The sequence below is a fragment of the Anguilla anguilla genome, chromosome 2, assembly GCF_013347855.1.
Source record: "Anguilla anguilla isolate fAngAng1 chromosome 2, fAngAng1.pri, whole genome shotgun sequence".
In the NCBI taxonomy this organism is placed as follows: domain Eukaryota; kingdom Metazoa; phylum Chordata; class Actinopteri; order Anguilliformes; family Anguillidae; genus Anguilla; species Anguilla anguilla.
Genome location: NC_049202.1, coordinates 2,597,501 through 2,609,387, shown reverse-complemented (window position 1 = coordinate 2,609,387; position 11,887 = coordinate 2,597,501). Strand labels below are relative to the sequence as shown.

Below are 11,887 nucleotides of genomic sequence, written 5' to 3'. Positions count from 1 at the left end.
GGCAAAACAGGTCAAATACGTGTTGGGTTAATTGATGCGCGAAAGTAGAAGAAAGGAATAGGCTATACATGCATGGGGTTTCACTGTTGTAGCAATGCATGTAGTGCTGATCCGGCCAATTAGAGAGAATGTTTTTCATCTTACAGTGCTTCATCTTGGTTTGGGGATTATATATATAAAATGCTTTTATAACCGCATCACTTCGACTAAATGTCAAACGATTCTGCTTTCATTTTTTACGCATGAAAAAAACGAGTAAGGGGCTAGTCTACAATGACTATATATGTTTATAGATTGATATGATCGGCGCCATTTGTGAAATGCTTAGTGTGTTTAATATATACTTGTTTGATCCTTCCAAATTTTTTATGAATTGGCGAATCTCCTACTGATCTTTCGATTGCAGTGAACCGAGTAATTCAAAGTAAGATGGAAAGTAAATCGCGGATAGGCTTGAGGAGAAAGCTAGTTGTACGTGTGTGTCTGTGTGAGGCGGGTAATGTCTGATGGGGTTATGCAAGTCTTTTTATTTTTTGTTTGAAGGGTTATAGGAATCATCGAAAGAAAACGGGCAGAAGAACGCAGGTTATAAGGGCGCTAGCGCTGGGCTTATTTGGGGTCGCTGTAATACTGACAGCTCTGGGTTGTGAAACCTGTGAACCTAAAAATCCCAGTAGAGGAAACATCGTAGCGGTGTCTGTGTGAGTAATGTGACGTTGGAAATGGAACATGGTTGGTTGGCTGGCTTTTATTTCTATCTGTGCCGAAGCTCTGTCGTCGTTTAACTTTGTCTTCTACCTGCCAGTGTTTATTTTAGGCTATTCAACTGCAGGTGCGTCAAACTGTTTTTGCTCTATAAATGGTCACCTCGTGCCGGAAGGAATGAAATAGGATTGAAAAACGTCATCTAACCACAAACTGCAAAAAAAGCTACCTATATTGGAATATGGACTGTTGTGTCTCAGTGTTTTTTATTATTATTTTTTAGAGCGACGTGTGTTGTGACCTGATAATCTCAATTGACCGGCCAAATGCATAGCTCCATTGGGTTTTCATGAATCAACCTATAGCAAATCCGACAGCCAAAAACCAAAGTCAAAATCTGATGCTCATATATATAAAGCCAATAAATTGTTAATGATGACCTAATCCCAATTGTGGCAGTTTCCTTAACAGAATATTTTATGACTCAAGAAGACCAAATGTAGTTCTAACAATCTTACTTGCATGACAGAAATCATATATTTTTTACATTTTGTGATTATGCTTATGCAGTATTGTGTTAGATTATTGGCAGCCCCTGTTTTCAAATTAAACAACAAAATGGAAAATATGTATCTAATAAATGTCATAGAAACTCTGCAGCTTCTTAGTTTACAGTAGAATATTGCAGTACTGTAACAGAGATTCATATAATTAGGAATTGTAATAATATTTCAATTGGGATTGTAGTGTAGGGTGAACATTTGGAATGATCAGATGAAAGTAAATTGGTTTTGTAGAATTATCAGAAGTGGCCCTGACACTCAAGAAATGTAGTTTGAAAACAGGCGGCTACCCTTAACAGTTTATTTTGAAACTCTTTTTGTTTTGTTTTGTTTTTTAAAAAACTTTTTTGTATTTCATTCATGTTTACATTGTATCTTGCATTGCCCTAAAGAAAAAACATTATAAAATGTATCATTGTTTACTTTATTCTTTGTCCTCCCTTTAAAATGTTTTAACTTCATTTGACTAACTGCATTTGCATACACAATGCGTATATGATTAAGTTATTTTTTTTCATTCATGAATTACATTTGCTATCAATCGCATTGGCTGCACACTATGCCCTCGTGTTTTGAAAGCTACAGTGAAGAGGCTTATAAACAGGTGAATAATAGCAGCAAAACAAGCGCTGAATGTGTAAAGAAAAGAAGCATTTGAAAGTTGTGGATGTTGATGGATGACTTTGAAAGACCGCGGACACAGATGGTTACGCAGCATCTCCGAGCACCCGACACACACTGTGGGCGTTCATTTGTTCTGGAAAGACAGAATGCGCGCGAAACAGACGAAGTCTATTGAGACAGATGTAAGCTCAAGGGCACGTTGGTCACGTGCAGGTTTACATGTAAATGTAGACTAACCGCATTTCCCCTGCGTAGTTTTCAAAGGAGAGCACCTTGGTCAGGAAACAGTGCCGCCTTCTCTAACATCAGAAGTACCTTTAGTCACCGCTAGGTGGGAGTCTGAGACCTGCCACAAAATGGAACGCCCTTGATTGAAATAGCTCGTTCAGCTTCAGCGAGTCTGTGCGATATACACACTCCATTTACATTCATTTATCTCTATCAAGTCACATATTCTTCCCTAAAAGATTTGTCTCGGTTCTTATTGCTGAAGCTGTCTTACGTCGGCGTGATAACGCATTGGTTATTGGGGTGAATTGATCGACTTGGGGTAAGTTGCTAATTGAGAGACGTAAGAAGAGGCAGTGAGTCTCAGACTGGACCAGAATTGCATCAATACTCTGTCCAGCTGAAAAAGATATTGTTTTGACCTCGGAGATTAGCATGCATGAAAACACTTTCTTTCTTTTGCTCCAATTTGAGTGAAATCTTGTTTTCTTGTCTGCTGCGCTGATCATTTATATGCTGATCTGACCATTCGCATTTAATGAATATCCCCTTGATTCCTTGGATGATGTGAGGTCATCCGGTAATTTATTTTCAGTTTCATCCTTTCCACTGCCTTCGCTGTTCAAACGTGGAATAAGAGGATTAATGTGAAACGAGGGGGGGGGAGGGGGGGCAGTCCACCTGAAATATTACTGTGTGCATGGCAACAGAAGCTGAGATTTTTAATTCTTCTGAAAAACTAGTTTATAAAAAGCATATACACTTTCTCCAGTGAAAAGCCACAACTCTCAGGACATCGCTAGTCTTGTTCTGAAATAATATTCAGTTATAAATGCAGCAGACCTGTTAAGATGAAGTGCTGTATGTACTGCATTAGACAGACATCTTTAAGGAAACCACAGGTTAATTGAGTAGTTTACTGAAGAAACTGGAGCCCACATACACAAGCGTAAGATTAGCTAATTTACAGGTTACACTGCTGTCCTTTAACTCCAAGGTCACAGAAAACGATGCACTACAAATCAGACGGGCCTGCCTCCTGTTTCAGTCCTCCTCTTAACGCCAGAACTGGAAGTGTTCTGCCGAGAGTATTTTTCATTAAGCAGAGCAGGAGGGGACCCACTTTGCATAGCTGCTCCACCGTGAGTGATGGTCTTCTATACGGCATTTAATTTTGTTTCAGATATACTGTACCGCAGAACCACATCATTTTTGGGTGTTTTGTAAAGAGATATACCTGCTATTGAAGCAATAGACCAAAATGGTTACTGTTCACTCAAGGAGGCACACGTCATTCGTGCCTGATCTTTTGAAGGCTGTCCGTCAGTTTTGACTGCTGAAAATTATTCCAAGCACTGTCCGCAGCTGCTGAACTTCTCTTTTTGCTGAATAAACCCAAGCCATAACACCGTGGAGGTTAAAGGTCACGTTCTAAAGTGAGGACTGAATTTGCCTCCTTTGTTAACTGATTTGTACGACGTTTATTTTTTGTATAGGGTCAAGTGAGATGTAATATCCAGTCCTTTGGCGGAGATCACAGGCAGAGATAGACACCAATAAACTACAGGAAATGTAGTTCATGGGAAGAAAAGAAAAAAAAACCAGAGCCGCTGAAACACATCTGGAAATTTTATTGACAGCCACAGCCATCTGACTCACGCAGAGAACAGAATTTACAGACAGACCACTTAAGCTAGTACTACAGGAATACAAAAAAAGACTGAGTGGCATTTCAATATCAGTCACAATGAAAATGAAATTAGGGGTAGAAAATAAACCAGATTTTTTTTGGTGTGGGAGACGGAACCTGGTCCTGTGATTTGGTCCCAGCATTCACTGATAGGGACTCAGTGCTATGAGCATGGACAATACAGGACGGATTTTTTTTTGGGGGGGGGGGGGGGAGCATGGAGATTGTCAAGCTTCTGGGGAGTTTTCCCCACCGTTAAGGGGTTAACTAATCAACATTTTGGTAAAAATTGGTTGATAAAATTTAACTTAAAAAGATTAATCCGAAATTTAAGGAGGGGAAAAAAAATCGATATCAAAAACAGAAAAATAAAATTATTTGTACGTCTCGGGAAAACGTGACAAACGGCAACAGAACCATACAGAGAAGCTGCAGCTGAAACTTGGCGTCTACGACACAATCGAGCCGTCGGCTCCTTAAGTTCAGGGTTTATTCAGGGAAATCCATGTCCTGGCTAAAAAGGCCACCCAAGCCTCATCTCTGCATAAAACGATTAAACCGTGGGAAAAGTGGTAGATCGGACGTGCAGAAGACGGAACTGTAGACGTGGCTTGGCAGTGTACTATGGCTGCTAGATTGGGCTGCTCGCTGAGACCTGCACTTCCCATGCGGGGATACTGCCGTCACACTCTCGACCAAGATAAACACTCTGCTGTGTAAGTGCACTCCGTGTTAAAAAATCAAAGACGCTCTGTGCAAGCGAGATACCCGAATGCGCGAAGGCTGACGCACGTCCAGTACTTCCTGCCAAGATTTCATATTTTTGAAACTTCAAATTGTTCCAGGCAAAGGTGGGGCTCTTCTTTACTTCAGATCTTTACTCGCCAATCAGTGTTAAATGACCTGCAGTCAGCTTCTGCACTGGTATGCTGTTCAATTATGGGGTGATGTTTGTCCACAAATGGTAGATCTTTCATATATTTAACTGAACAACTGTAAATTCTGTACATACATACACACATACATACATTCATACACACACAGCTCCGACACGTAAGTGACAAATATATAATAAATCAATGGCAAAATAAATAAACAAACCTATTTTACAGTAAATAGTGAATATTTTTCATCAAGTTCAGAAAATAAAATTAAATTCATTTTTTTTCATTATTGACAAATTTGGTCAAAAAGAGTATCAGCAGTTCCTGGGATATGATCAAAGCAAAAAAAAATATCCAAGGACTGCATTAATGATTTATCGATTAGGATATCTGTTTACGATTTAAAGTGACAGTAAGCACACACATTGCAATGTTGCTAGAGAAAGCCATGTAAATAGGAAAGGCTTACTGAAATGGGCTGAACCTAGAGATTAATGAAAACTCTGTTTTAGGGGTACCTGTACTGAGAAAGGTGTGACACCCAACCACCGTGCCTGTGTCTTTCTCCACTGATTACAAGCTGGAGTGCACCTGGAATGAATTACAACAGCAAAACTATTTACATGTAAATGTTTGACATTAACTCTACATAATTTCACCTTGCTGTTACAGTACAGCGTTTAGTAAGATTGTGAATTATTGCCAGAAGGCACTATGTTTTCCTATAAACATCCTGTTGAGTTTTTGTAAAAAAAATTTTTTTTTAAAAGAGATGATTATTGGAATCTATAATTCAGACAATACATACTCACTTATGGTCTAAATAAGCTTCCCCAAACAATGGAAAATAAAAAAAGACAAAACACATCTTTCAGGTATTGCTGCTGTAACCAGAGTCGCTTTTCTAAAGTAAATTAACCACTTACACAAACACGTCAAGCAATAGCCTATATCTATCTTATTACCGTACAATATATGCATCGAAAATGTACTGTTGATTTTAGCATTTGCCAAATAGAGTCACAGCAAACACTTTAGCAGCATATATTCAAGATTCAAATATTTAAATGTATGTTACATCACATTATTCCTTAAAAAAAAAAAAAAAAAAAAAGATCTTTTCAAATAATTTCATTGGGTATGTGTTCTCCACTGCAGTGTTGTGGCATACTGGCTGTTTTCTTTCATTTTTTTACAGACTAAAGATTAATTTTTACTGATTTATTCATTTTAAATACCAGCCGGTTTTGAAGCCACAGCATCAAATGTTTCTCACACTCAGAAAGCTTATTATAAAATCTCATAGGCATCGCGGGAAAACCTGAAGTCTGGATAGGCCAGTTTTAGAGAAGAAAGCCGTCCAAAGTTGACCTGAAAATCCTTGTCGACCGAAAGGGGTCAACCCAAAGTCACGACACGCACATGGCTGATGTTATTAGGTTCAACCTGACCTTTGTGGCATATCAATTTTTATTTATTCTGTCCATTCCATCTCTTTTTGTTTCCCCCCCCCAAAAGTGTGATCCTGACTTTTTTTTGTTTTACCTCCCACAACTGCACACAGATATAAACCACAGGGGATATTTGTGAATTCTTGGATGTCAGAGCCATTCCCCCATACCCTCTAACCCTCTAGCAGACACATTCAGTGAGCTCAACAGCAAAATCAAGCCCAACGAATTCAAATTACTGGAGAAAAGAGCCCTCAAACCAAACACCCATATATTAAAACCAAAGAGTAATGCACACAAATGTAAACTAGTACTGTCATTAATGAATGGATTCACCAGAAGGCCTGAACTACACGCTAGTTTAACACCACGAAAAGTGTCATCCTCGTTGAATCTCAACACAAGATTGCCGACGCAAGAAAGACGCCAAATTTGAAACGGTCGCTGTCCAGTCATCACTGTTAGTGTGTTATGTTCTGCCGATGGCACCCATACAAACACGTATTCCGCGATGCACGGAATCCTCCAATGCAGACTGTGAGCACTGCTGCTTTTTAATGTAGGGTACTCTTCTTAAGAGAGAGAGATGATCTGCTTTCGTCATTATTTGAAATGAAATAAAGTAACAAAACAGTAGGTACAGTACCTATTGATTATCCTTATCAAATGGCATATATCGATCACCAAACACAGGACAGGGAAAGGAATATAAATAAAAATGTCTCGCTGTAAGTGACATGGTTACTAAGGAGGAGATTTTGGAGTTGTTTTATAATCCAACCGGTCTATAAATATGTTCCTCCCCATCAACGGTTACCTTTTGACGTTACTGTCGTTTATTTATCGTTATTAACCCCTGCTTTTGGTTGTCACTGGACCACTTCGTTTATTACGCCACCGCAGCCGTAAGTGGTGTGCAGTGGTTATACCACACCGGAGCATACATGGTGTTTGCTCGCGGCAGAATATGACAAAATACTCACAAAACAACCGGATGTTGTAACACAATAGCCTATCTCACACGTTAAGGCGAGCGGAGGCTATTCCGCTGTAACTGGCTGTGACGAACGATACATTCGCATTATTATGTACATCACTCAAATCGCCATATCGAACGGATTCCCGCAAAATCCTAAATGGTTGGCTCGTTATCCGGGGTTCACAGTGTACTGGGTCACCAGGGGGAGGCCTTGTCCTTGTTTTCGGCTGCTGACACGAAGTGTATGCTGCACTAAAACCGCACCGTTCAATCCAGTCGTGTTACCAGGGCTGAGAAACACCTGCTGCACCTGAAATCCCTGCGATTTAAAAGTGTGTACGTTTCCACGTTAGCGCGGCTACGTCACAACCACATTCTGTCGTGGAGGACACCCTGTCTCTAATACAAGAACACATTACAGGACTGTACAGTGCTATACCGTATAATCATTTGCAAGCATGGATGAATGGTAGGCAAACGGTAAAACATTTACCAGCAGAGAGCAGGACATGTTGCAGCTGTTACTTTTTTCTCTATTTTGATACGGACTTCAGACACTTGTCCCTTTCTAAACAAAGCTGCCAGTCTTCTACCTTAGGCCAATCTTTTTACCCACAAAACGACGTGACTGCAAAACAGTACAGATATTCACTGTATGGAGCTGAACACAACTGAAAGAAACTGCGGTTAGTACCGTTTCCTGTAGCGGCTTCTGGGGCTGTTTTTTTCCGTTGGACTTACCTCAGGACCACACAGACAAATGTTGTGACATGCCGAGGCTTATTCCCAAACTGTTTGATAAAGCCGGATTTGGACTTCTCATGGTCCAAAGGGCTGACCATCGCCCTATATTAAATGGACAAGAGGAGGATTGTGCTGGCTTAAGAAATTTCAGTAGAAATAAAAACACATTAAAAGCCCGCGTGTGTTCACACGCGAAGAGACGCTCTCTGTAATCATGTGACCCAGACGGGGATATGACGTTAATCTCCAGCACCGTTGGACCTGTTTGCGTTTTTTTTATTTTTAAATATCCTGAATCGTCTCAGGTCTCTGGAGATGATGTCACCTGAGGACAGTTTTAATGGACTCCGACATCCTCTGCGGCGTAACAAAGTGCATCACAGCAGCCCCTGTGAAATTTAAACGGACCTCTCGCGTGTTTTCGGCTGCACAAGAACCAGAAATAACGACCACCTGCGATGGGAGAAGTGTTTGGCGGTGAACAGAGTTAATGTACCCTGAACGCCGCAGCCTCGCGTCGGCTTCGCTAACGTCCGCCATCCTGCTCGAGGGACGTCCCCCGGGCCGCCCCTACGTGCTGCGGTAGGTCTTTATGATGTCTTTGATGGCTCTCCTGCATATGGGGCAGCAGGCGTTGGACATTTTCTTCAGCTTGAGGCCGCAGGTGTAGCACAGGCACATGTGCCCGCAAGCGTAGATCACCGTGTCCACCATGTTCTCGTAGCAAATGGAGCATTCGTCGCTCCAGGCCCCAGAGCCTGACGGGAAGGTGGGGGACTTGGGGAGGCTGATGGGGGAACTGGGAGTTGTGCCTGCAAAGTGTGTGGGGGGGAGAGAGAGAGATGGGAAAATGTGAGTGTTCAATGAAGCTTGAAGAAACACACACACACAGAGCAAGGAACTGCTGCTTTATAAAAGATATTAAGGGATCTGTGGGGACCACTGCTGTACAGTGAGCTTATTAATAAATGAACTAAATTAAATAAAATATAAGCCTTAAAAAAGGAGATAAAATGTCCCTGCCGAAGTCCATATGTGCTCTCTGAATAATGGAGGCATTGTAATGAAGTCATTTTGGCCAGTTCCTGGCTGACGTGTGATCCAAAGGCAGCGCTCTTCCCTAACAAAAATAACTAAATTACACAGTTTCTCCGATGTTGCAAGCACCCAATACTGGAACTTTTTATTATTTGTATTTTTTTTTTTTAACCATGCGTTTGTGTTTTTTTGCTAGAAGGACAAAATGATTCAGCACAACTCTTCGGTAGTGTTACATTTCATTTTAACGCGTGAATTAATGAATGGATGGATGGATGGATGGATGAATGAATGGCAGACATTGTGCAGGTCATGATAAGCTGTGATTCCGTACTTTAATCCTTGGCTCAAAGTTGAGGCCCATGCAGGCAGTGGTAGGAATAAACAGGGGGGGGGTTAGAGACTGAGGGGGGGGGGGGGTCTCTCACCTCCAGTCGAGCTGCAGAAGGCCCCCCCGCAGGTGCCGTTGAGGGCGGGCTCCGAGCTGCCGCTGCACAGCCCGGGGGGCGTGTTGGGGCTGGAGGAGGGCGAGCAGGGGACCGACGGGCCACGGGCGTCGGCCTGCTGAGTCGAACCTGCGGGCGAAAACAAGCCTGGCGCTGTAATGGCTTCCCGCAGCAACTCGTGATTTTATTATTAAGTGTTGATAAAATTCTTCTGTCCAAACTATGTCAGAAGGTCTGGCACGTATGGTAGTACGAAGACTTCCTGCATCACACACTGCAGTTTACATGCTAGTTATTGCTTCATGTCTGTGATCTCTACTAGATCAGGGGTCGGCATTTGTGTGTGTGTGTGTGTGTGTTTGTGTGTGTGTGTTCGTGTGTGGTGTGTGGTGTGTGTGTTCGTGTGTGTGTGGTGTGTGCTGGCTTTTGTTTACAATTACACAGTATTCTACAGGTTGTTGTGGTACTGATTTGTACATCTTGATTACAAAGCAGAAGTACTCTCCTAATCATTCACTTAAAGTGTGTGTGGGGGGGTGGGGATATGGTCTGGTGATTATGCTAATTAAACAACAAAGGACAGAAAGGTGGAACGGGAGCCTTGAAATAGCTGAGAACGACACCGCCTGAATCAGAGCTAACCAGAAATGTGCCAAAGCCGTTTTTTTATCTTTTATCAAGCAGAGGAAAAGGGAAAAAAAACTTTATTTCCTGTGCGCACAGGCTAAGATGGAGGTGCAGCAAATCAGCTCCGATTCAATAAAGTGGCCTAAATGGTGTGCTAAAATTCACAGGACGTGTGCACACGTCCAAACGTTACTGCTGTGTTGCGGTCGTGATCCGGTGGCAGCGTTAATGTGGATAATTGTTTTATTCCGCTGTTTGACGGTCCAGGATCTGCTGCTCAGAGGTTAAGGATGCAGATGAGCTGTTGCATGATTCAGCCCTCTCCATTTTAGCCGTCCAGAAATAGAATAAACAACGTGGATCATTGTTCCTGGCTCAGGAATGGAGTGGATCTGAAGCAGGGCTGCCCAACCCTGTCCCTGGAGATCTAGCATCCTGTAGGTTTCCACTCCAAAACTAACAGAGCACACCCCATTCAACAACCTGAGATCTTGTTGAGCTCCTAATTGGTGGAATCAGTTGAGGCAAGTTCGGGTTGAACAGAATGCATACTAGACGGTAGGTCTCCAGGAGCAGGGTTGGGCAGCCCTGGACGATAGATCTCCAGGAGCAGGGTTGGGCAGCCCTGGACGATAGATCTCCAGGAGCAGGGTTGGGCAGCCCTGGACGATAGATCTCCAGGAGCAGGGTTGGGCAGCCCTGGTCTAAAGGATGCCATGTACGATGATGGCATTACGGAGACTCCTGCTAGCAGCGGCAGATAGCGCCTTTGGCTGAGGAGGAGGGGACATCGTGTTTGACAGACCACACCAGCTGATCTGCAGTAACTCACACCGCGGATTCAGCAGTGTCCCGATCGTTCACATTTGCAGCAGTTTCAGTTTCTCTTCCCCCCCCCCCCCCCCCTTTTGGGACGACGGTGACCTGCAGGTTTAGGCGAAAGGTCCTCTCGCCCCTGAGAGACTCCCGCACCCCTGCGCGGCGTCCGTTACACCGCCACAAAAACAAAGCGGCCCGCCGTGTGCCTTCAGCTCAGATCAGCTTACAGCGCGGATATTTTAGGAGCTGGCTACGGCTGGCGTGTGTGAGTGTGTGTGAGAGAGAGAGAGAGAGAGAGAGAGAGAATGTGTGTGTGTGTGTAAGAGAGAGAGAGAGAGAGAGTGCGTGCATGTGTGTCTATGGTTGTGTGTGTGTGTGTGTGTCTATGGATGTGTGTGTGTGTATGGCTGTGTGTGTGTGTGTGTGTGTGTGTGTGTGTGGTTGTGTGTGGGTGTGTGTGGTTGTGGGTGTGTGTGTGTCTATGGATGTGCGTGTGTGTGTGTGTATGGTTGTTTGTCTGTGTGTGGTTGTGCGTGTGTGTGTGTGTGTGTGTGTGTATGGTTGTGTGTGTGTGTGTGTGTGGTTGTGTGTGTGTGTGTGTATGTATGGTTGTGTGTGTGTGTATGTATGGTTGTGTGTGTGTGTGTATGTATGGTTGTGTGTGTGTGTATGTATGGTTGTGTGTGTGTGTGTATGTATGGTTGTGTGTGTGTGTGTATGTATGGTTGTGTGTGTGTGTATGTATGGTTGTGTGTGTGTGTGTATGTATGGTTGTGTGTGTGTGTATGTATGGTTGTGTGTGTGTGTGTATGTATGGTTGTGTGTGTGTGTATGTATGGTTGTGTGTGTGTGTATGTATGGTTGTGTGTGTGTGTGTATGGTTGTGTGTGTGTGTGTATGTATGGTTGTGTGTGTGTGTATGTATGGTTGTGTGTGTGTGTGTATGTATGGTTGTGTGTGTGTGTGTATGTATGGTTGTGTGTGTGTGTGTATGTATGGTTGTGTGTGTGTGTATGTATGGTTGTGTGTGTGTGTGTATGTATGGTTGTGTGTGTGTGTGTATGTATGGTTGTGTGTGTGTGTATGTAT

General features: G+C 42.9%; 1 protein-coding gene and 1 long non-coding RNA gene across 4 annotated transcripts in view; one reads left to right on the top strand and one right to left on the bottom strand.

Annotated features, from left to right (window-relative positions):
• Positions 1-3,731: 3,731 nt before the first annotated feature.
• neurl1aa (neuralized E3 ubiquitin protein ligase 1Aa) overlaps positions 3,732-11,887 on the bottom strand; it is a 70,721-nt gene continuing 62,565 nt past the window's right edge. For all 3 annotated transcript variants that reach the window (XM_035406267.1, XM_035406268.1, XM_035406269.1), the window contains exons 5-6: positions 9,335-9,481; positions 3,732-8,680 (exon numbers count right to left, since the gene is read on the bottom strand). In XM_035406267.1, the coding sequence (XP_035262158.1) occupies positions 8,439-8,680; positions 9,335-9,481 (389 nt within the window). In that variant the 3' untranslated portion in view covers positions 3,732-8,438. The remainder of the gene's footprint in view (positions 8,681-9,334; positions 9,482-11,887) is intronic.
• The window catches only part of LOC118221315, a 25,292-nt gene continuing 21,738 nt past the window's right edge, over positions 8,334-11,887 (top strand). The window contains exon 1 of the long non-coding RNA XR_004764089.1: positions 8,334-8,450. This is a non-coding gene — a long non-coding RNA (uncharacterized LOC118221315). The remainder of the gene's footprint in view (positions 8,451-11,887) is intronic.